This window comes from Salmo salar, chromosome 04 (assembly GCF_965601325.2).
Source record: "Salmo salar chromosome 04, fSalSal1, whole genome shotgun sequence".
In the NCBI taxonomy this organism is placed as follows: domain Eukaryota; kingdom Metazoa; phylum Chordata; class Actinopteri; order Salmoniformes; family Salmonidae; genus Salmo; species Salmo salar.
Window position 1 is genome coordinate 29,333,083 of NC_138294.1, and position 25,057 is coordinate 29,358,139.

General features: G+C 40.4%; 2 protein-coding genes across 4 annotated transcripts; one reads left to right on the forward strand and one right to left on the reverse strand.

Annotated features, from left to right (window-relative positions):
- Positions 1-1,701: 1,701 nt before the first annotated feature.
- LOC106597100 (putative E3 ubiquitin-protein ligase HERC3) lies at positions 1,702-10,400 on the reverse strand. Of its 2 annotated transcripts, XM_082974253.1 has the most exons (23): positions 10,098-10,400; positions 9,907-10,018; positions 9,677-9,756; positions 9,324-9,545; positions 8,849-8,940; positions 8,056-8,186; positions 7,590-7,714; positions 7,385-7,461; positions 7,148-7,275; positions 6,981-7,040; positions 6,755-6,860; positions 6,463-6,655; positions 6,006-6,160; positions 5,632-5,754; positions 5,223-5,321; positions 4,700-4,867; positions 4,476-4,616; positions 3,983-4,149; positions 3,654-3,717; positions 3,082-3,152; positions 2,632-2,815; positions 2,220-2,322; positions 1,702-2,105 (listed from the first exon to the last, which is right to left on the reverse strand). In XM_082974253.1, exons 1-23 carry the CDS (start codon positions 10,309-10,311, stop codon positions 1,894-1,896), a joined length of 3,027 nt encoding a protein of 1,008 aa, XP_082830379.1. In that variant the 5' UTR covers positions 10,312-10,400; the 3' UTR covers positions 1,702-1,893. The 2 variants fall into 2 exon arrangements, with proteins under 2 accessions (XP_082830379.1, XP_082830380.1); XM_082974254.1 differs by lacking the exon at positions 10,098-10,400 and having other exon boundaries at positions 9,726-9,756; positions 9,907-10,013.
- A 2,921-nt stretch (positions 10,401-13,321) lies between these two features.
- Positions 13,322-23,090, forward strand: LOC106592796 (T-cell ecto-ADP-ribosyltransferase 2). 2 transcript variants are annotated; one of them, XM_045716669.2, is made up of 4 exons: positions 13,322-13,554; positions 16,356-16,486; positions 21,233-21,939; positions 22,084-23,090. In XM_045716669.2, exons 2-4 carry the CDS (start codon positions 16,427-16,429, stop codon positions 22,214-22,216), a joined length of 900 nt encoding a protein of 299 aa, XP_045572625.1. In that variant the 5' UTR covers positions 13,322-13,554; positions 16,356-16,426; the 3' UTR covers positions 22,217-23,090. The 2 variants fall into 2 exon arrangements, with proteins under 2 accessions (XP_045572625.1, XP_082830378.1); XM_082974252.1 differs by lacking the exon at positions 13,322-13,554 and adding an exon at positions 14,604-14,745.
- The last annotated feature ends 1,967 nt before the right edge of the window (positions 23,091-25,057 follow it).

A 25,057-nucleotide genomic window follows, 5' to 3' on the forward strand; every position in this document is an offset into this window, starting at 1 on the left:
CAACATCGTTTTAGAGAATTTGGAAATATGTCCAACCTGCCTCACAACTGCAGATCACATGTATGGCGTTGTGTGGGCAAGTTGTGAACAGAGTACCCCATGAGGCAAATGGTGGTCACACTAGATACTGACTGGTTTTCTGATCCACGCCCACACTTTTTTTTAAGGTATCTGTGACCAGTCATGTGAAATACATAGATTAGGGCATAATGAATAAAATTAACTGATTTCATGACATGAACTGTATCTCAGTAAAATGGTTGAAATTGTTGCATGTTGTGTTTATAGTTTTGGTCAGTATAACTGATCTGTGTCTTCTGTGCCCTGTCAAGACTGGTGTGTTAGCCCTCTGAGCTAAAGCCTAGGCATTAACCTTAGACTCACCTCTTCAGAGCTCAGGCAAGGTTACTCATCACATAAGCTTGGTTTACTGAATCACGTCAGTTTCATATACCCTGGTGCAGCATATTTGTTCATGGTCCCTGACACTACTGAATCCTGAACACGTACGTTATTTCTAGCCTTTTTTTTAATGCTTTCACTTTCACATTTTGTTTTTATAACTAGGGCCAGGTGCGGATCAACGGTTTCAACCTGGGCCGCTACTGGCCCGCTCGCGGCCCACAGTTCACCTTGTACGTGCATACAACAATGTGACCACCCTGGAGCTGGAGGGGGACCCATGCAACCCCAGGCGCTGTACGGTGGAGTTCACAAACACCCCCGGTCCTTAACGCCATTGTTAAGTCTGACAACAAACACCAGAGGGCGCTGTTACATAAAGAAGATCTCATGATGATCGCTGATCAAAAATGCACTTACTGTATTTGTCTGGAACACAGGAGGTCGGTGGCACCTTAATTGGTGGAGCGGAATCAGTGGAATGGTATGAAACACATCAAACACTCCGTTCCACCCATTATTATGAGCCGTCCTCCCCTCAGCAGCCTCCACTGATCTGGAAGTGATCTATTTTGCACTGATCTTTTAAAAATCAAAGAGGAATGTTTGTAATTTAATCACGGGTACCTTTAACATGACCTCTATATAGTGTCTTAAAATCCGATACGACTTTGTTTACACGTGCGTCTCTTTTCAAAGGGAATTAAGTATGCGTCATTTGAACAGTATGTATGTCTTTTTGGAAATGGAATCAAGTTCACGAAGGAAAATTACTCATTTAGAAGTGCTATGAACTTGAGTAGTACTCTAAATATAAGTCGAGGTCAGTGGTGCTCAAATCATGAGCCTGGAGGTTTTATTTTTATGTCAAGGCACTACACAACCGAAAATACGCCTTTTAAAGGCCTTGTTCCCGATGTTCACAGATCACGTTCATGGTAAATGCTGGCATGTCTGCTAAAGTGTAAATGACCTTTAAATGTATCTTATAGTGCGCTGCGCTATAGAGCGCCTTGAGTTAAATCCTGCCCTATATTGTGAATTGGGGAAGGATGATTGAGAAGGATGTGTGCCAAATGATCTGTGTCTTATTGTGTGCCACCTAACTGCAGGGATATTATGTTTTCATTGATTTCTGTAATGAACCATTTGGTGGGTCTTGTAAATGAATAGTTCTTGTGTTCAACTGAAAACCTGATATGCTTCTATTAACAATTTGATTATTTCAAATACTTTCCTTGTATCTTGGTTATCATTTTTGTTAATCTGTTTAATGTGCAGGCACAAACCATGCTGTACTTTTTGATCTATAAATCTTTTAATAAAATTTGATGAATGCAATATGATAATGTCATAATACCACATAGATCTCAAGTTAGGATTTGAAATACAACCCTACACTAAAACAATCCAAATCTTAAACCCAACTATGGAACAATGAAAAGATGAACACAGGAGAGAAGTATATACAGCAGCAACACTATACACCCATTATTCATTCCAGAAGCCTCTGTTGTGGCCAACAGCCTCTATAAGCCTGCTCTGTAGTGTCTCTTTGGAGGGGTAGATGGGCAGCTGCAACAGAGAGTGACAGGTCAGCGCCTCTGGAAAATGCTGTTGGGAGGAGTTGAGAAGGGTTTGGACCCTCATCCTGATCTGGTTCATACCCAGGATGGGCACACAATCACAGCCAGTCAGGAACACTGAAGGGGCAAAGGTGGTAAAAGGGAGAGGGCAGTGAATGACAGAACAGAACGTTATTCTCAGTAGCCTACGTTATTAGTTCATCTGTTACAATGAAAATGTTCCATACTTACACAGGAACGCTTTCTTTTGATCCTCTGTCAGTTCCTCAAACACCTCCCAGAATGTGACGATGTTGGGATGCCCAGCATGGTACTCTCCTTCATACACAGTGTTCTAGTTTGGAGGAAAATGCCGTCAATGAATATGGTGAAGCAATAGACACTTGACACCATTCAAACCATTTGTCTAACCAATGTATCAAAACAACATTTTAGCTAGGTTGCAGAACATGTTCACCATCAATCCCAAATCAACCCCAGGACTCTTGTTTTTAAGGCTCCATCTTGCCCTCTGATAGGCTAGGTGACATTTCTGCATATATTATATGTTTTTACTTGTCTAATGCTCTCAGATGTAGACAATTGGCTCGGGGTAGATTTGGGATTGAGCTTCAGTCATGTAGTAACAAAACATGGTTCTGACCTGTTTCAGCGTTTCCCAGTCGAAATTCTCCTTTCCCACCATCACTCCCCTCAGTTCCTCTGGCTGGAAGAACTCCACCACGTCCATGTCACACACCTTGAAGAAGCCTTTCCTGAACTCTTCAAACACCACCTCTACTGACTGGTTGAAGACGTAGTTCACATAGGTGTCAACAAACTCCTTCCTGTCAAAAGAATGACAGACAGAGTCAGATATCCATTGAGTTGTAGATAGTATAGGTTGCTGCCAATTCCAGTTGATGTCAATTCAAGGAATGAGAAGCATCATTTACTTTCCATTATGATTTCTCCATTCATACAATTATATTTCAATTTGAGATGATATTGGCAAAATGGAATTAACCCCAATCCTGGTAGCTGTAGCAATGGAAAAACGTGTCATTTTGTAAACCTTGTATTTTGTCAGTAGTAAATATTGCTATAATCTTACTTGTTAGCACTTGTGACGAGTTTTCCAGGTTCTTTAGGATCAAGTTCCACCACTACGTCACCCCACATCACCTATAATAGTGAGTAATGAAAATAGTGAGGTAAATGAACAATGATAACACTTCAGACTGAGGGTATGGAAAAATAGATGGGAGTGATCTGGGAGAGACATACACACTGAAATAATATAATTGATCTTATGTTCAGTAATTCATAACACTTCACTTCAATGTAGGGTCTTTTCAATGTAGGATCTTAATTTGAGCCAATTTGATACAGCTGGAAAATAATCCTGCAGCAACTGGAAATGTGAATTATGTGTATTATAATTAATGGACATTTTTTGTAGGGGTTGATAGATTTTTCATAAGGGCAAATCAAGTCTGTCATTTTAAAAAGTGTAAATTACTAACTTCAGAAGCCCTTTAAAACCTTGAATACACTACACGTTTGCATTTCTTGCTGTGTGGGAAAATTGTCAGCAACAAAAGAGTGATCAAATAAAAATCCTACATCTGTATTATGTTAGATTTTATTTGTTCATCGATCAAACTGTTTGAATGCAATACATACTGAGAAAGTCATGTCCATGTTTTCAACATCATCATCAGGGTAATCCAAGATGTACTGCAAACTCCTTCAAAAGCATTGAAAATAATATGTGACAATTATAAAATCGGCAATCAATAAATCATGATGCTTTCATAAATGAAAAACTATTCATCCACATAATGAATCATTGCTTATCCACACAGAGCAAGTGCCCTGCCCCTGAGATGCAATAAAATGCATTGAGATGCAATTTCTTAATCTGTCCTTGGTGTCCTTATAACAAATACAACTGCCTGTACTGTAATACATTACTGACTAAGGGATAACAATATATTATGGTCTGAACTTACCCGGCTTCAATGGGGCTAAACTCTCTCAGGTCCTCTAAAGAGGGCTTGATGTTCACCAGCTTCTTGAAGAAGGCCATGGGGAAGGGGAGGTGCACCATGTTGTTGTTGTACAGGGCCATCCCACACAGAACCCCAAACAGGAAATAACGCTTCTCCTCCACTCTAGGCTGTTAGTAAGGATGTGTTGGACAAGAGACAAGAAATACGCCATGAGTGAGAGTATAGGACATGCTGTTGTTAACCTGGGGAAAATGATAGCTTAATATACATTAAAGGGAAGGTACTGTGGTTTCTACAATACAGCAGTAGGCTAGTAATACAGTAGTAATACAGTAGTAGATCCTCTCTAGGAACATATCTTTAACAGTGTTTCACTACCAGCACATTTGAAGCTATTTGAAAGTACAATGATTATCGATATAGAAAAGAAAATAATGTGTTGAGGAGCAGAAAACCTCATAATCCAAGTGTAACTTCCCTAAACGTGCCTCACCATTGCAGGGAACCAGGCCAGCGTGTTGGTGTCGTTGTACATGAACATCCCAGACTCGGGAACCAACAGCTTATCAAACAAATGGAGGAAGAAGTCCCTTTTGTAGACGTCTGTCAGCTTCGCATCCTCGTCCAAATACACCTGAGAGAGGTAAGCAGTACATTTTGGCATAGCCCTTCTCTGTTCAAAACATTGTCTCATCATATTTAAAAATATGGACTTACCACAAGGGACCTCTTGAAGGTACTGTGATATGCTACACTCAGTTGATGGAAAGTGTCTTCGATGAGTGACGCTCTCCTCAGCCTCAGCTCAAAGAACGGAGCAGGAGCCGCCACGGGGAACATGTCAAAAGGCCACATGCCAGTTCTTTGGCGATTGTTAGGGGGATTCTGCAATACAGTGCAATACTAAGTCTTCAGTTAGTGCTTTTCTAGTATTAATTTCAACCAGTTTCTCACATCAACAAGGTTAAGAAATATGGTTGGTTTCTTCAGTATTGATGGTCAACACTCCAGAGCTACTTGGAATGCAGGCGTTTTGCTCCAGCCCTGTTCTAACACACCTGATTCAGCTAATCAAGATCCTGGTGAGCAGCTGATTAGTAGAACCAGGTGTGTTAGAGCAGGGCAAGAGCAAAAGCCTGCATACACAGTCAGTTGGTCTCTAGTAGGGGGTTTAGCCACCCTGATTTATAGTATCTGCTGTATATTATAATACTATATATTGAGAAGCAAGTTTCATTACCTTTGTGAGTGCAGCGTTGATGTTAAAAACGTTTATCTTGCTCTGCAGATTCATCAAGAATGGGTAACGACAAAAGATGGCAGGTGTCTGATCCACATCCTGAAAGTGATGTAAAGGAAAACGTACAATGCATCTCAATTAAGGAGCTTCTTTGTCTAATTATGTTCATCTGCACTGATAAGAAGGAACTTTAGTAGGGGAGAAAGATTCTCCAGTAGGAAAACAACATGTTTCCTTCACTCTCTCTTTCCAGACCATTTCAGGTAGAGGAAATCTATAGCCTCTATTGAGATGCAGCCTGCTGTAGGACACTTTCTAAGACCCAAACAACAAACATTAAAACACTTGAAGACTGACAGCAACTAGCATGGTTAGCAATCAGTGACTGAGGCAAAATAACTTTTCTTACCTGCTTTGACCATAAACGCCAAAGCTTTACATCCTCCTCTAGAAATATGGGATTGAAGTGAACCTCCTCCATACAAAAGGTACTGTCTGGAACTCTCTGGGTTTCTACAGATTTCTGGTTTGCCTTTGAAACAATATAGAAAAGTAAAATACATTGATAATAAATAAACAATTATTAGCAAGTATTAGCTAAATATTTTCCATGTTTGTCAGAAAAATATTATTTAATCAGATCTCAGTTACAGTCTCATTGATTCTAAATAGGTTGCATTGAAATAACTGCCACCAGATTGGTCCTCGAAGTTGACTGGTCAAAATGGGAAAACAGCATTATAAATGGATTGACAGTACGAGCAGAGAAGCATGGACACTGACTCTGTGTAGATGGCCGAGGACCTGGAGCAGGTGTTTGATCCCAGGGTCACGAGTGCGTAGAATATGTTCACTCCTCAGAATCACCGACAGGGCCTTCTTCCACACCCCAATGTGCTTGGTCATGACAGACCGCTTCAATGAGGACCAGCAGTCACCTACAGGACATGATAACACACAGATTACTTTCTCAAACCATAGAAGTAGAATTTGCTCTACTTCACAATCATTCCAGGGGCACCCCCAATGTGCACAAGTCTTGTTTTAGCCCAGCAAACCACATTCGATTCAAATTATCAATGGTTTTGTAAATTTAGCCTAGTCGAAATCTGCCCGATAGCGAATGAACAAGGACAAAATAAGTTGTCTACAGCACAAACAGATTTACAACTACGTTATTGTTGATTAGTTGAATTTGGGGTGACACACTTTAAACATTTTAAATGGACGGCAACATTACCGAGGACCTGCAGCTTGTCGGGGTGCAGTCTGAGGATAGCAGCAGCAACGGCTTCGGTGAGATCTGTCCTTCTGTGCTGTTTGTGAAGGACCCTCAGGAGCTCAGGGAGAACCAGGTAGACCCTCAAGCCCTCCACTCCAATGGGCTCCTCATACAGGGAGGGAAGCAGTGTGTGATGGACAACAGCTTCAACCTAGTGCAATGAAAGAGGTGTGTGAATCGTCCCTCGTTCAAGATACATGTCAGAATAGGATCGATTACATATCAATTTATAAATATATTCACAAAATACCTCAGTCAAAACTTTGGCCTTTTTCGACAGCTTCCGGAATGCGCCTTGAACGAGTGAAAAATCCAGGCCAGACTGTTTTGGTGAGGTTTGGTAATGTTTGTCACAACTAATAAAAGCAAGAAATAATTGTCAATATTTATGTCATATTTAAATCAGTATTCTTTGATAATGTAATATTTCAAACATAAGACAATCATGTATTTGAACCAATATTAAATACTGTTACCTTTTATCAAGAAAGCTCCCATTTAAACATGATGCAGAAGAAAACATTTTTGTGATTTCCCTGCAATTACAAGTTTGAGTAAACTTTCAGTTCAGTATGTGACCGTACATAAACAAAATAAGGAAATAACAACAACGGTAAATGATAGTTACTTATATCATACTTACTTCTGTCCTTTTTTCCAAGACTTTGAGTCACATTCCGAGATCCATTTGTCAATGATTTCTTCATCTATAGCTTGTTGTGTCACTTTGCCCACACTTGACCAGAGATTGTTAGACCTTTCTTCAGACTCCTGGGAAGATAACAATGTGATGCAACGTATCACAGCAATGTTAAGTACAAAGGACAAACTATGTCCTGTTTTGCTAACTCATTGTTTCAAACCCGAATTGTGTCCATACCTGACCAAGAGTGCACAATGCAAAGGAATGGTTTCCTCCAGCAAAAATGTGTTCAATTTTCTGGTCATCAATCTGGTCTGAAATGTTGACAAAAATAGTTGATTATCAAGTTAATGCTATTTCATGTTTTACTTCATGTTATTTTAGTTGAGTAATGTTATACCATATACCATATATAATGTTATACCATAAATTTATGTTTTACCTGGCAGTTGTACTGGAAGGGGCACAGACTGATCAATCTTTACTCCATTTCCCAGCTGCCCTTGTTCTCCGCACCCAAATGAGTAGATCTTATTGGAGGGCCCCACAAATGCTAATGTGTGGTGTCTAACGTGGCAAACGGACAGAGAAAACATTTCTCAAATCAACAATGAATTATAAAAAGGTCTTATGCTAAGATGAAAATGTCCCGTGTGGCTCAGTTGGTAGAGCATGGTGTTTGCAACGCCAGGGTTGTGGGTACGATTCCCACGGGGGACCAGTACGGGAAAAAAAAAAAAAATGTATGAAATGTATGCATTCACTACTGTAAGTCGCTCTGGATAAGAGCGTCTGCTAAATGACTAAAATATAAATGTAATGAAAATAACCAAAACTGTCCTACATCAATTTTTGTTGTGTCACAACATTTTGTCAATTCCAGATCATGTCTAATAAGTGTAACCTACCTTCCACAGGCTATCTGGGTCACCTTTGACCCCCAGAGTTGCCCCACCACTCGAGGTCGTAGTTCATCTCGGAGAGAGTTGTGTCCAAGCTGTCCATAGCGGCCTGAGCCAAATGTGAACACCACACCTCCCTAGAACAAAATCAACCCAGACAGTTATCATACAGTGTTTTCCTCTACGTTAATGAGGATGTTTCAATGCACATTTCCAGGGAACTAAAAACATTTCATTTTTTTTTGTTTATTTTTTATTTTAATATTATTTAACTAGTCAAGTCAGTTAAGAACAAATTCTTATTGACAATGACGGCCTACCAAAAGGTCCCCCCGTCGGGGACGGGGTCTGGGATTAAAAATATAATTTAATTAAATAAAAATATAGGACAAAACACATCACGACAAGAGAGACAACACAACACTACATAAACAGAGACCTAAGACAACAACATAGCATGGCAGCAACACATGACAACACAGCATGGTAGCAGCACAACATGGTACAAACATTATTGGGCACAGACAACAGCACAAAGGGCAAGGAGGTAGAGACAACAATACATCATGCAAAGCAGCCACAACTGTCAGTAAGAGTGTCCATGATCGAGTCTTTGAATGAAGAGATAAAACTGTCCAGTTTGAGTGTTTGTTGCAGCTCGTTCCAGTCGCTGGCTGCAGCGAACATTGAGACACCAATATAAATAAACACACATAAAATGTAGACATATTGTATGGTCCAAACAACATTTAGTTCAAATGATAGGGAAAAGTGTAATTATGTCAGACAGATATACAACCTTTGTCAGAACGGAAGTATGTCCTCCTCCACATGAAATCAAAACACTCTTCTTCAGATTCAGGCAATCAACAGGAGCTGGGGCATGTCTGTCTACAGAAAATTGGGTTTGTTTTATTGTTATTATTATATATAATTTTTTATAATTATTTATTCACAACACATAACCCTCAAACACGCGACACATTGTGCTCTCATCCTGGTTAAAATAGTTTTTAGACAGAAAATGCTAATTTATGTACTTCTCTATATTTTTTCACATAAAACCACCAAAAAATGTGGTTGATAATATATAAATCAGGAGTCTCCAGCTACAGCCTGAGAGAGCTACTGAGTGGGAAGACTTTTGGTTAAACCCAACACTAACACACCTGTTTCAAATCATGTACAATTTATGCTCTTCGGTCTGGACCTTGATTATTTAAATATATTTAACAAGAGTCAACACATATGCTATTGTGTAATGTATACTGTACCTGTTGTGTCCCCTAGTCCCAGTTGCCCGGCTGTGTTTTTGCCCCAGCCGAACACAGCTCCAGAAAGGGACAGAGCGAAGCTGTGGTCTCCCCCTGCAGTGATCTGAACCAGGGGGATCCCTGATAGAGACTTCAGGGGTGTTGGGGACATGGCGCTGGGATTGCCCCACCCCAAACCCAGCTGACCGCTGGTGTTCTGACCCCATGTGAACACCTGACCATCTGAACAGAAATCAGAAGTAAGCAACCATACAGTGAGAACATTGTACAGGATTACAGTTTTGAAAGGTTAGACTGTTTTGGTTAAGTTGCATTGTGAAACAGCGATTAGTGGTGTGTTAATGGTCATTTACCCTGTGTTAGTGAAATTGAATGCTGGTCTCCACATGCAACCTGAGTTACCTTTCGGTTAAATAGCTTCTTATCCAATGGTCTGGGGGAAAAAGAAGAAAGATAAATAAGATTAGTTGGCCCATTTCAATTAAATGACAAATTGTTTTTATACTTTAGCTATTTGAATGAGGGGATGACCATTTCTTTGGGTAAACTACATATAAATGTATCATTATGGAATGGAACCCACCTGAGAATATTGGCTTTGTCCAAGCAGAGAACCCAGCCCTCTTCAGACAGTAGAACAGCATGAGAATCTCCACAACTCAGAGCCTGAATCGTCTCCTTACATTTCACACTCCCTAAAGCACATAAAACATATGATTGGGCAACTCAAGAAAATATATTATAAAAATTGATTGGAAAGCAGATTAGACCTACTCAGTTTCCCTGTGAATCTTCTCCCATCTTGGTCCTCTTGAATCCGTGCGACAGACACTTGTCTCCCATTATTTCTGATAAACGCGACCACACTGTTACCTGCGGACAGACCTTGAATTTTAGATTTAAGGTGTATCAAATTAACGCAACTAATATCCGTTTTTGTCGTATCTAAACCAAAGCCATTACGACTATCCTCTCCCCATGAAATCATTGTTGTGTTATATTCTTAAACAAGTCCATACAGATTCTAACACTTGAAGGAGAGCACCTGCCGATCTGTCCGACTCAATGATGGGTTTATATGATCGCAACCAACCATATGACATACAGAAAGACTAATCATCATCATTATCATCAACAAAGCAGGAAACGAAAATGAATCTTAAATTAAACTGTATTTTTAGAGGGCATAAAAGAAAACATGCCTACAAGCAAATATAAATACAGTTTCGAATAGTTACTTATGGCGCAAGGCCGAAAACGAAAGTGAACGTCTATTGACAATAACAGCCCAGTTATCTTGGAAATAGCCTACAATAAACTGACGTATTTGACACACTTGATAATGCTTGAAACATTACCAGCCAGTCGATACCTCGCTAGATGCATTTCAGTGGAACTGGCTGCAACGGCTACTTTATGCTGTGTCATGCATGACTGCTAAATGCTCAACTGAAAATTGTTTCGGAGTTTGAAAAGACCCATGCCTCAGAGACGTCCCTCATATTTGCCCTGTTTTTTTAAGAGCTAGCGTTATTATACAGTCTGGTAGCAGTGGGTAGAGTGGCGTTTTCACAGGCGGTTCGTTTGGGCAGTTATGCAGGACAGTTGATGGCATTTTCTCAGGAGCCTGGTGGTGCAGTTACCTCTTTTTGGAGGGAGCAGGTCATTCAGTGGATGGTCAAGAGTGTGCATGTCTTTCACCAGATGCACTGCAGTCTGCTCTCGCCTGCCCTGTGGTTGGACTGCTCCAACTCTGGAGATGGTCCTCAAGGCCCTCCTCTGCACCCTGTCCAGTTGGGCCTGCTGCTTTTTACTGCATCCAACTAACATCACTCCACCGTATTCCAGACAAGGTCTAAGCAGTATAGTATAGACTGTGACCAGATCTTCAGTCGGTAGGCCAATTCTGGCATGACCATTCACAAAGTGCAGGCATTTTGAGGCCTTCCTCACTGACTGCTCCACATGTGTGTCACCACTGAAGTTAGATTCTAGATGAAAACCAAGATACTTAGTTGTTGTTACCACTGGTACTTCCTGTCCTTCTAGGATTAGTGGTGAGGGTTGTGGTCTCTAGAAATAACATGTTCGAATTTCCATGGACTTTTTCCCATTCAGGAGCATGTTGTTGGATGTGGCCCACTCTTCCAGCTGCTTTGCCTCCAAGCCCATGGAAATGTCCTCTTTGATGCTGGTTAATGGTATCGCTCGGGACAGCCCTACATTGTCCAGTGTCCAGAGTGTCACTGAAGACAACTTTTCAGGTGGACATGTGAAGGAGAAACAGATATGGTGCAACCACACCCCCTGTGGCACACCAGAGGTGACCTCTGACCAAGGGCTAAAAGTGCCATTTGCCATCACCCTCTGCATTCTTCCTGTGGTGTAGCTGTGGAGCCAGGCTAGTAACCTTGGACACAGTTCAATGTCAGACAGATGTTGCAGGAGCTTTGCGTGATCTATTCGATCAATGGCTTTGGACATATCAGCAAGTAACACCCTCACCATTGTTGTTTTTTTGGAGTCTGTAGCTGTCAGCCAGGAGTGTGTGTGGCTTTCACAAGGGCGGTAGTAGTGCTGGACTTTGGTAGGTAGGCATACTGATTTGTGCACTCAGATAAAACTTTTGGCATTCGTTTTTTTGTTGTTGATGAAGCTCTCCTGGATTTTTCCAAGGAATGACGTCCAGTCAGATTCTGGCTAGGCTACAATACCTTCAGAAAGTATTCATATCTCTTGACTTAACATTTTGTTGTTTTACAGCCTGAATTCAAAATGTATTAAATATTTGTTTTCTCTCAACCATCTACACACAATACCCCATAATGCCATAGTGAAAATATGTTTTTAGAATTTTATTGCACATTTATTGAAAATGAAATACAAATATGTTGTATTTACATAAGTATTCACACCCCTGAGTCAATACTTTGTAGAGTCAACTTTGGCAGCGATTACAGCTGTGTGTCTGGGTAAGTCTCTAAGAGCATTTGTCCATTATTCTTTTCAAAATTCTTCAAGCTCTGTCAAATTGGTGGTTGGTCGTTGCTAGAAAACCATTTTATGGTCTTGCCATAGATTTTCAAGTAGATTTAAGTCAAAACTGTAACTCGCCCACTCAGGAAAATTCACTATCTTCTTGGTAAGCAACTCAAGTGTAGATTTGGCCTTATGTTTTAGCTTAATGTCCTGCTGAAAGGTGAATTCATCTCCCAGTGTCTGGTGGAAAGCAGACTGAACCAGGTTTTCCTCTAGGATTTTGCCTTTGCTTAGCTCCATTCCGATTCTTTTTAATCCTGAAAAACTCCCCAGTCCTTAATGATTACAAGCATACCCATAACATTAAAAGATGGATAGTGGTACTTGTGTTGTATTGGATGTTTCCCAAACATAACTCTTTGTGTTCAGGACAAAAATGTAATTGCTTTGCCACATTTTTTGCAGTATTACTTTAGTGCTTTGTTGAAAACAGGATCCATGTTTTGGAATATTTTTTATTCGGTACAGGCTTCTTTCTTTTCACTCTGCCAATTAGTTTAGTATTGTGGAGTAACTACAATGTTGTTGATCCATCCTCAGTTTCCTCCTATCACATCCATTAAACTATATAACTGTTTTAAAGCCTCATGCTGAAATCCCTGAGTGGTTTCCTTCCTTCTACGGCAACTGAGTTAGGAAGGACGCCTGTATCTTTGTAGTGACTGGTTGTATGGATACACCATCCAAAGTGTAATTAATTACTTCACAATGCTCAAACGGATATTAATTGTCCGCTTCTTTTTATTTTTTACCTATCTACCAATAGATGCCCTTCTTTGCAAGACATTGGAAAATCTCACTGGTCTTTGTCAGGGATGCAAACTAGTCACTTTTCGGCGAAATTCGCCGTTTTTAAACCAAAATAGGTGCCCTACGTAATTCGTGTAGATCCGATGAGAACGGTTTGGGTGTGGGTTTGGATCACTACTGACGAAGGCTCAGCCAATCGTTACATAACAGCAGAATGCAGCGCAGCACGCTACTGAAGAAAGAGGAGACAACCAAATTACTACTTACAGCGTCAGCGCGCCTCTGGAAAGTCAGCTTGTCAGTTACAGCAGCGCGTCCCCTGAACGATAACGAAGAGGCAACTTTAGGTGAGAAGCCTGACCACGGAGACCGGGGTGAGAAGGTGATGAAGCGTACTTCATGAGCTGTAACCGAAAAACGACTGGCTTTTGGAAAGTTTGAGGTGAGGGAGAAAGTGTGGTGAACAACTATTAGCACTGTTAAGCATCTTGCTAGCTGGACCCGTTAGCTAGCTAGAGAAATGTTGGGCAACATTAGCCAATTTATGTTGATCAACATTAGCCAACTTATCTGATAAATAATTGAGTTTATGGTGTGAAAATGAGCTTGCTAATAAAGGCAGACAGCTAACATCGTGTGAGCTAACATTAGTAACCTAACCAATTCGCTGTAGTATTAACTGGTATACGACTCCTGGCCGTTGTGCCAAAAATCTCCCTGCCAGAATTCTCCCCACCCTTCTAATACTTTTTTTTACTCTGAACTTTATTTTTGCGCACATGTAGCCTTGTGCATTTGATTGATGTCTATAGGAGCCACTATAATAGAGCAAACATAGAATGCCTGTTTGTTTCATTCTATTTCTATTTTAAGATGTTTTTTCCCCCAAGTGCAACATTTATGTGTGGTCACAAGCTTTATATTATAAAGGCTGTCATAGCTAACTGCAATATTAATGCGTTTTCTTTCAAGTGTCATTTGCAGTAAAGTCTAGGCAACAAATAACATTGGATTGCTTTCTTTACATTTTTTTAACTGTGAGTTAGGTTCACATTAACCACTTTTTATTTTACACACAGAGACTGATCATGTAGATCATAATTTTTGTTGTTTATTTAGTTAAAACCTGCATTTCCCCCTAGCAGGGATTTTTTTGCGTGTTTCAATGCAACAACAAAAAAAGTGTCACCTTTTTGGGACCTCACCAGTTTGCATCCCTGCTTTGTGGTTGAATCTGTGTTTGAACTTTCCTGCTCAACTGAGGGATAATTGTATGTGTGGGATACAGCGATGAGGTAGTCATTCAAAAATCATGTTAAACATTTACATTTACATTTAAGTCATTTAGCAGACGCTCTTATCCAGAGCGACTTACAAATTGGTGCATTCACCTTATAATATCCAGTGGAACAACCACTTTACAATAGTGCATCTAAATCTTTTAAGGGGGGGGTTAGAAGGATTACTTTATCCTATCCCAGGTATTCCTTGAAGAGGTGGGGTTTCAGGTGTCTCCGGAAGGTGGTGATTGACTCCGCTGTCCTGGCGTCGTGAGGGAGCTTGTTCCACCATTGGGGTGCCAGAGCAGTGAACAGTTTTGACTGGGCTGAGCGGGAACTGTGCTTCCTCAGAGGTAGGGAGGCGAGCAGGCCAGAGGTGGATGAACGGAGTGCCCTTGTTTGGGTGTAGGGCCTGATCAGAGCCTGAAGGTAAAACACTATTATTGCACACAGAGAAAGTCCATGTAACTTATTATATGACTTGTTAAGGACATTTTTAACTCTGAACTTATTTAGGCATGCCATAACAAAAGGGTTGAATATTTATTTTAATTTCGTATAGTTATATATTTTTTTTAAATCAAAAAACACAATTCCATTTTGCCATCGTGGGTTATTGTGTGTAGGCTAGTGACCAACAATCTCAACTTAATACATTTTAAATGCAGGCTGTAACACAACAACATTTGGAAAAAGTCAACCTTTCTGAAGGCATCTGTAATTGAGGCCACATGCTGCGCTTTCTCCCCAAACCAATTCAGATAAAACAACAGCCTACTCATTGTAGCCTACTCCTTCTCATTTCGTTAACTTTTATTTCCATGTTTTTTTCCAACTTGCATTGCATCAGTGAACTCTCACTCCACTTGCTTGACATTGAGCCTCTTTGCCACTTTGATTGGCCAACATAAACAACAAGCTACACACCTGAAGGTTCTGGTTGGCTACTGGTCTTTTTATGGGGTGCACGTGCACTTCATAGAAACTACATTAAAGAATTGAACTTTTATTAAATTCATCATTTGAAATTTAATGGCATATCCAGGTATGCAACAATGTTACATGGTTGGGGGTCCGTGGACCAAGTTTGTGAAACCCTGGAGTATTAAAGGGCTACATACCAGGCCACGATCAGTATGCAAATGTGGAACGTTGCAGACAGAAATGCCATAGCATCACAGGAAGCTGCTGAGGGGAGGACGGCTCATAATAATGGCTGGAATGCGGTGAATGGAATGGTATCAAACGCATTAAAACATGTATTTGATGTGTTCGATAGCATTCCATTAATTCCGTTCCAGCCATTACTATGAGCTCCCCAATTAAGGTATCAATGGCCGACTGTGTCATAGATAGAGATGCCTCGATTCATGACTCAGTTGAACAACTCAGTCGATTCTATTTCATTCCCATCTACTCTGATAAAAACCAAAACTGATTAGTAAAATGTCTATTGCATAGTGTAGCCCTATGCAGTGCCATTGTTACACAACGCTTATCTGTCCAACTTCCAGAGTCTGACTCTCTGTTTGTTCATTACATTTAGATCACCACATGACTCTGAAGCTATGTGTCCAAATCTTATCTTTCATGTATTATTTTGATTGTCCCATGTTATGCTTGTTAGGTTTCAGGGCCTTTTATAACAGTAGGCCTATAGTTTGAGTCGTTAATAGTAGAAGTTACTCAACTAAAACAACTGTAGGCTACTTACACTTGAGTCTAGGGAACATACCACACTGAAAATATCTATGTAGTAGATGCGTCAACTTTCAGAATAATACCTGTGAGAAGGGGCAGTAGTTGTGTAGTTAAACATTGCCTGGACATTTTGTGATGAAAGACCCCTAAAAGTTGTAAAACATACAGTAAAATTGTGTCTGTGTAAGTTTAAGATTATTGTTTGCGATTTATAACCTCACAATGTAATTTACTCTCAATTGCATTTTGTTTCTCATCTCAGATCTGTCCCATCTCCTCTCAATCCCTCATTCATTGGTCACCAGAACACACAAGGCAGCCGTTGCTGAGAAAATGCAGTGCCAGAGAGAGAAGATATTCATATTGATCCTCTTTGCTGCGCTCTCGCACAGGGTAAGAGTTTTGGCCAAACACATTTTTTTTTGTCATAAGATTGAATTGATTGAACCCAGATGTTGAAAAAGTACCCAATTGTCATACTTGAGTAAAAGTATAGATACACTACCGTTCAAACGTTAGGGGTCACTTAGAAATGTCCTTGTTTTCCATGAAAACATACATGACATTAGTTGCAAAATGAATAGGTAATATAGTCAAGACGTTGACAAGGTTATAAATAATGATTTTTAATTGAAATAATAATTGTGTCCTTCAAACTTTGCTTTTGTCAAAGAATCCTCCATTTGCAGCACTTACAGCCTTGCAGACAAAGCCTTACAAAACTGTATTTGTCAATTTGTTGAGATAATCTGAAGAGATTTCACCCCATGCTTCCTCAAGGACCTCCCACAAGTTGGATTGGCTTGATGGGCACTTCTTACGTTACCATACGGTCAAGCTGCTCCCACAATAGTTCAATAGGGTTGAGATCCGGTGACTGTGCTGGCCACTCCATTATAGACACAATACCAGCTGATTGCTTCTTCCCTACATAGTTCTTGCATAGTTTGGAGCTGTGCTTTGGGTCATTGTCCTGTTGTAGGAGGAAATTGGCTCCAATTAAGTGCCGTCCACAGGGTATGGCATGGCATTGCAAAATGGAGTGATAGCCTTCCTTCTTCAAGATCCCCTTTACCCTGTACAAATCTCCCACTTTACCACTACCAAAGCACCCCCAGACCATCACATTGCCTCCACCATGCTTGACAGATAGCGTCAAGCACTTCTCCAGCATCTTTTCATTTTTTTCGGAGTCTCACGAATGTTCTTCTTTGTGATCCGAACACCTCAAAGTTAGATTTGTATGTCCATAACACTGTTTTTCCAATCTTCCTCTGTCCCGTGTCTGTGTTCTTTTGCCCATCTTTTCTTTTTATTGGCCAGTCTGAGATATGGCTTTTTCTTTGCAACTCTGCCTAGAAGGCCAGCATCCCGGTGTCGCCTCTTCACTGTTGACGTTGAGACTGGTGTTTTGCGGGTACTATTTAATGAAGCTGCCAGTTGAGAACTTGAGAGGCATCTGTTTCTCAAACTAGACAGTAATGTACTTGTCCTCTTGCTCAGTTGTGCACCGGGGCATCACATACCTCTTTCTATTCTGGTTAGGGCCAGTTTGCGCTGTTCTGTGAAGGGAGTAGTACACAGCGTTGTACAAGATCTTCAGTTTCTTGGCAATTTCTCGCATGAAATTGCCTTAATTTCAGAAGAAAGTTCTTTGTTTCTGGCCATTTTGAGCTTGTAATCGAACCCACAAATGCTGATGCTCCAGATACTCAACTAGTCTAAAGAAGGCCAGTCTTATTGCTTTTTTAATCAGCATTCAGCTGTGCTAACAAAATTGCAAAAGGGTTTTCTAATGATCAATTAGCCTTTTAAAATGATAAACTTGGATTAGCTAACACAACGTGCCATTGGAACACAGGAGTGATGGTTGCTGATAATGGGCCTCTGTATGCCTATGTACAGTCGAAGTTGGAAGTTTACATACACTTAGGTCGGAGTCATTAAAACTGGTTTTTCAACCACTCCACAAATTTCTTGTTAACAAACTATAGTTTTGGCAAGTCGGTTAGGACATCTACTTTGTGCTTGACACAAGTCATTTTTCCAACAATTGTTTACAGACAGATTATTTTCTTATAACTCAGTGTATCACAATTGCAGTGGGTCAGGAGTTTACATACACTAAGTTGACTGCCTTTAAACGGCTTGGAAAATTCCAGAAAATTATGTCATGCCTTTAGAAGCTTCTGATTGGCAAATTGACATCATTTGAGTCAATTGCAGGTGTACCTAGGGATGTACTTCAAGGCCTACCTTCAAACTCAGTGCCTCTTTGCTTGACATCATGGGAAAATCAAAAGAAGTCAGCCAAGACCTCAGAAAAACAATTGTAGACGTCCACAAGTCTGGTTCATCCTTGGGAGCAATTTTCAAACGCCTGAAGGTACCACGTTCATCTGTACAAACAATAGTACGCAAGTATAAATACCATGTGACCACGCAGCCATCATACCGTCTGGATTACTGCAACTCGCTGTTGGCTGGGCTCCCTGCCTGTGCCATTAAACCCCTACAACTCATCCAGAACGCCGCAGCCCGTCTGGTGTTCAACCTTCCCAAGTTCTCTCACGTCACCCCGCTCCTCCGCTCTCTCCACTGGCTTCCAGTTGAAGCTCGCATCCGCTACAAGACCATGGTGATTGCCTACGGAGCTGTGAAGGGAACGGCACCTCCATACCTTCAGGCTCTGATCAGGCCCTACACCCAAACAAGGGCACTGCGTTCATCCACCTCTGGCCTGCTGGCCCCCCTACCTCTGAGGAAGCACAGTTCCCGCTCAGCCCAGTCAAAACTGTTCGCTGCTCTGGCACCCCAATGGTGGAACAAGCTCCCTCACGACGCCAGGACAGCGGAGTCAATCACCACCTTCCGGAGACACCTGAAACCCCACCTCTTTAAGGAATACCTAGGATAGGATAAAGTAATCCTTCTAAACCCCCCCCCCCCCCCCCCCTTAAAAGATTTAGATGCACTATTGTAAAGTGGTTGTTCCACTGGATATCATAAGGTGAATGCACCAATTTGTAAGTCGCTCTGGATAAGAGCGTCTGCTAAATGACTTAAATGTAATGTAAATATAATACCGCTCAGGAAGGAGACGCGTTCTGTCTCCTAGAGATGAACGTACTTTGGTGCGAGAAGTGCAAATCAATCCCAGAACAACAGCAAAGGACCTTGTGAAGATGCTGGAGGAAACAGGTAAAAAAAAGTATCAATATCCACAGTAAAACGAGTCCTATATCGACATAACCTGAAATGCCGCTCAGCAAGGAAGAAGCCACTGCTCCAAAACCGCCATAAAAAAAGCCAGACTACAGTTTGCAACTGCACATAGGGACAAAGATCGTACTTTTTGGAGAAATGTCCTCTGGTCTGATGAAACAAAAATCAAACTGTTTGGCCATAATGACCATCGTTATGTTTGGAGGAAAAAGGCGAGGCTTGCAAGCCGAAGAACACCATCCCAACCGTGAAGCACGGGGGTGGCAGCATCATGTTGTGGGGGTGCTTTGCTTCAGGATGGACTGGTGCACTTCACAAAATAGATTGCATCATGAGGAAGGAACATTATATGGATATATTGAAGCAACATCTCAAGACATCAGTAAGTTAAAGCTTGGTCGCAAATGGGTCTTCCAAATGGACAATGACCCCAAGCATACTTCCAAAGTTGTGGCAAAATGGCTTAAGGACAAGAAAGTCAAGGTATCGGAGTGGCGATCACAAAGCCCTGACCTCAATCCTATACATAATTTGTGGGCAGAACTGAAAAAGCTTGTGCGAGCAAGGAGGCCTACAAACCTGACTCAGTTACACCAGCTCTGTCAGGAGGAATGGGCCAAAATTCACCCAACTTATTGTGGGAAGCTTGTGGAAGGCTACCCAAAACATTTGACCCAAGTTAAACAATTTAAAGGCAATGCTACCGAATACTAATTGAGTCTATGTGAACTTCTGACCCACTGGGAATGTGATGAAATAAATGAAAGCTGAAATAAATCATTCTCTCTACTATTATTCTGACATTTCACATTCTTAAAATAAAGTGGTGATCCTAACTGACCTAAGACAGGGAATTTTTACTAGGATTAAATGTCAAGCATTGTGAGACACTGAGTTTAAATGTATTTGGCTAAGGTGTATGTAAACTTCCGACTTCAACTGTAGATTTTCCGTAAAAAATCAGCTGTTTCGAGCTACAATAGTCATTTACAACATTAACAATGTCTACACTGCATTTCTGATCAATTTGATGTTATTTTAATGGACAGAAAAGGTGCTTTTCTTTTAAAAACAAGGACATTCCTAAGTGACCTCAAACTTTTGAACAGTAGTGTACCTTAATAGAAAGTTACTCAAGTAAAAGTGACAGTCAACCAGTAAAATACTACTTGAGTAAAAGTCTAAAAGTATTTGGCTTTAAATATACTTAAGTATCAAAAGTAAATGTAATTGCTAAAATATACTTAAGTATCAAAAGTCAAAAAAATTCCTTATATTAAGCAAAACAGACAGCGCCATTTTCTTGTTTTAAAATGTACGTATAGTCAGGGGCACACTCCAACACTCAGACATTTGCAAAAGATGCATTTGTGTTTAGTGAGTCCGCCTGACCATAGGCAGTAGGGATGACCACATGTTCTCTTGATAAGTGTGTGAATTTCACAATTTTCCTGTCCTGCTAAGCATTCAAAATGTACTTTTGTTTGTCAGGGAAAATCTATGGAGTAAAAAGTACAATATTTTCTATAGGAATATAGTGAAGTAAAAGTTGTCAAAACAATAAATAGTAAAGTCGTTTTTTGGGGTATCTGTACTTAAGTAAAAAATACTTTAAAGTACTACTTAAGTACTTTACACCACTGATTGAACCAGACATACTGTAAGGATAGACTTCTGGGCCAGTTTCCCAGATCCAGAGTGAGCCTATTCCTGGACTCTCCATTGAGCATGTTTTTTTGTCAAGGACTAGCCTTACTCTGGGAAACTGACCTTGATGTACTTAATTTGGCAAATGCTTGAATTTGAACTTGGCAAATTAGAATTGTATTGTCATAAAATGTTGAGTGCCTATACATTGTTACACTGTGACACTACCTGTATTAAAAAGGGTAACAATTCTCTTTACTATTACAGGTGACTCAGGCAAAGGTAATGGACATGGTTCCTAATGCCGTGGATGACCAGTACACTCGATGTCGGGTGCAGATGCTGAAGAAGGTTGTGGAAGGGGGTCTGCTGGAAGAAGAACTGAAAGGCAGTATAGAGTATAGTTCTGCCTGGCGGGCAAAGCAGTGTCCGAAGTTAATACCGGGAGGCATCAAGCAACACACGGCTGCATTGGTGGCTTATGGACATGGGGGAAACGTGTTCAGAAAGATTTTCAACAATGCAGTGGAGACTCAGGGTGGGAATGTCAATGTCTATAACAGAGAGTTCCGGTTCAAATCCCTCCACTTCCTTCTAATGGATGCCATGAGGCTTCTGAAGACAGAGAAGTGCCAAACTGTGTTTTATGGCACAAGCAAAGAGTATGAGGTACAAGTAGGGTCAGAAGTGCGATTTGGGAGGTTTACTACAACCAAGGCCAAACGTTCTGATTCGGAGGAATCTGCTACAGATAATGGGATCCTTTTCAACATCACTTCCTGCACTGTAGTCAACATTGATGAGTACACTTGCTTCTCAGACAGCATTGATCAGCTGATATCCCCAGCAGAGGTGTTTAGGGTGGCTGAGGTAAAGAATGTAATAAATAAAGATCACGAGTACAGAGAGATCGTTTTGACAAGTTCAAGGACTCACAGCATTGACAGCATCCGCGACTGTTACCTCTTCCCCAGGTGAGGCCAGGTTATGTAAGCGAAAAGATATGACAACATTAGACTACCATATAGGTGTAGACGACACAAGAGTCAAGTGGTTTTAAAATGTCTACCTTATTCTTTGGAGAATGAACATCTGTCTTTGTCTGTTTGTCTCACCAGATCTCCTACAAGTACGAGTCCTCCATCAATCACCCCCAAAGGCTCCTCTACTCAATGGCTTGGCAGTAGCCTCTCTGTTCTTGTGGTTGTATCTCTCTCTATCTCCCTGATCACCAGGACTGATCATCTCTGATAAACTAAAGTGTTGAATGCTAATAGATGCGGTAATGAAGTCAATGGAACGCAGACCGTGGGGGATAGAAGGATGCACATTCAAGAAATCTGATCTAACAAAATAGATATTTGTCAAATCGTCATTTTTTTTTAGGTATTGTAACATGCCCAGAATGTGGTTACTAAAGTCTTATTTGGATATATTTGTCTGTTTTGTCAGCATAACATTTAGAAATAGTCCCTTTTCAGGTTTGGAAGAAGTGACTGCTAAAGGCTAACTCCCATTCATATAGACTGGTAGCATAGCTAGCATATAGAAATCGATGGTGGTAGTCAAAGTCGGTTTTAACTGTAATGCAGTTTCTTGGTGATGATGACATCAACATGTATTCGGGTTGACATCCATTCCAGCATTATACTCTGATTTTTACCTCAACATAGTGTGAAACACACATAAACAATAGCCTAAATGTAGGCTAATTTTGCTAGTGGGCAATGAGGCATCTTTCCCCCATGCGTTTCCATTGTTTTGGTCGAGTTCCATGAACCTCTTTACCACGTCTATTGAAAAGGTCACGCACACGCACACACAAAATTGCATGTATGTAATATCAATGCACACAGACACATTCATCAAATGTGACAAAGTGCAAACCTGTCAAATCCCTCAGCATAATGATATTCTCTTAAAATGTATTTCTTTGCATTTTATTGTTTTTGTCAAACATAAGATTATGGTGAATTGATAATATTAGATAAGACGTTTTAAACAATATGGTATGCATTTAGCAAATATTTTTGTATCACAATTGAGTGTGAGTGGTGTCCAGTTTTCATAGATGTAATTAAATGTTCCTCTTGTTTTGATATCAAATAAAGCAATAAGATGAGTATTTTTGAGTGTTGGATAGTCCACCTTTGGTATATATGCATTGAGATGGGGTGGGAAGGAGTGATTGATGTATTAAATATATTAAATAGTTCAAAGTAGTAATTTTCTCTAGCTGTAGACAACTTTACATACAGTGGGGTGATAAGCATGTACGTTGAATTAATGATGTAAGGCTCATAACCTGACAGTCCAGACAAACAGTGTGACCTCGTATTATTTAGGTTGTGTAATATGTGTGAGGGGAAATGACTGTCATACCTATGAGGGATGTGGACAGAGAGTGCCCTTTCTCCAAGCTCAAGACATGCTCAAAATCACCTGTAGCACTAGCCTTTAGGTCTTAGTTACAAGGTGTTTGCACTGACTCAATCACAGCTGAAGCCACACATGTTTTCACTAATATTTCATCCTTATCCTGGAACCTGCATGTTGTGCAGGCTTTTGTTCCAGCCCAGCACCAGCTCACTGGATACAACTAACCAACCGATCATAAAGCCCTTGATTCGTTGAATCAGATGTTTTAGTACTGGACTGGAACTAAAACCTGCACACTGTGTGACTTGGACCAGAATTGAAGAACAATTCATTTGAGTGTTGTCTCATTGAAGCACATGGTGGTTTCTGCAAAGAAGAGTTGAGGTCAAGCCTGCCTTACAACTGTGGTGCAAATATCAGTATGCAGAGGTCCTGGTATAATTGACGTAACTTACACTGTTCTGGGAATTACGGTTTCAACTTGTTCACCCCCTTTTTTCCTCAGAACAGCCTCAATTCGTCAGGGCATGGACTCTGTATTTTTTTCCAACTTGCATTGCATCAGTGAACTCTCACGCCACTTGCTTGACATTGAGCCACTTTGATTGGCCAACACAAACAACAAGCTACACACCTGAAGGCTTCTGGTTGGCTACTGGTCTTTTTTGGGGGGGGCGCACGTGCACTTCATAAAAACTACATTATTAAATGTATAATTTGAAATGTCATGGCATATCCGGGTATGTAACATGGATATTTTAATTTAATTTAGAAAAAGTTTTGAAAAGTTAAAAAGACGCCTGTATATTTTTTATGTTGTCGAAAAAATGAAAACTCACAAGTATTCAAATACTAACGTTCGTTCGGATATTCGAATAACTGCACATCCCTAGCAGAAAAATAAACCTTTTTTTTTGCATAGAATTAAGCGTAAAGATTATGGCTCTAGATTGCAAGACAAAGTGTGTGTGTGCGTGTGTGAGAGAGAAAGAAAGAGATGATGTACAGTATCTAGATAGTAACAGGAAGTGTTTACTCTTATGCTACAGACCTCTAAGGGAGTGAGACAATTCAACGGACTGTTAAACAAGTTCAGAAGGTGAGAGTGAAAATCTAGCAAATTATTATTTGGATATTCAATTTCTTATGGTCATTTACAAATCGATGCAATAGCCTAAAGTTCTCTCTATCGAGCACAGAAAAAAACTACCTCAAACAAGGAAATTAAATAGGCTAGTGGCAACTTCATTAAAAAACAATACTAATGTGTCATGCAATCAAGGTATACACTTAAGGAAATATTCTGCTAAAGTATCTGCTCACAAATTAACAATATAGCACTAGAAGGTACTATTTAGTACATTGTAATTTCAGACTAAATAGCGGTAGCCTAGAATACCAGTAATATATTAATGGGTTGTATTGGACTGCTACCACAAAGAGGGCTACTGAGTAAAGAATGTAAGCAATGAAGATCACGAGTACAGAGAGATCGTATGACAAGTTCAAGGACTCACAGCATTGACAGCATCCGCGACTGTTACCTCTTCCCCAGGTGAGGCCAGGTTATGTAAGCGAAAAGATATGACAACATTAGACTACCAAATAGGTTTAGACGAAACAAGAGTCAAGTGGTTTTAAAATGTCTACCTTATTCTTTGGAGAATGAACGTCTGTCTTTGTCTGTTTGTCTCACCAGATCTCCTACAAGTA

Bases quoted from the DNA above. Each gene is read 5' to 3' on its own strand.
- LOC106592796 (XM_045716669.2), top strand. From the start codon at position 16,427: ATGCAGTGCCAGAGAGAGAAGATATTCATATTGATCCTCTTTGCTGCG. The intron at 16,487-21,232 runs GTAAGAGTTTTG...TTACTATTACAG, and splicing joins TTGCTGCGCTCTCGCACAGG to GTGACTCAGGCAAAGGTAAT. The intron at 21,940-22,083 runs GTGAGGCCAGGT...TTGTCTCACCAG, and splicing joins GACTGTTACCTCTTCCCCAG to ATCTCCTACAAGTACGAGTC.
- LOC106597100 (XM_082974253.1), bottom strand. From the start codon at position 10,311: ATGATTTCATGGGGAGAGGATAGTCGTAATGGCTTTGGTTTAGATACG. The intron at 10,019-10,097 runs GTAGGTCTAATC...TATGTGCTTTAG, and splicing joins AAGATTCACAGGGAAACTGA to GGAGTGTGAAATGTAAGGAG. The intron at 8,941-9,323 runs GTACAGTATACA...AATTTTCTGTAG, and splicing joins GGGACTAGGGGACACAACAG to ACAGACATGCCCCAGCTCCT.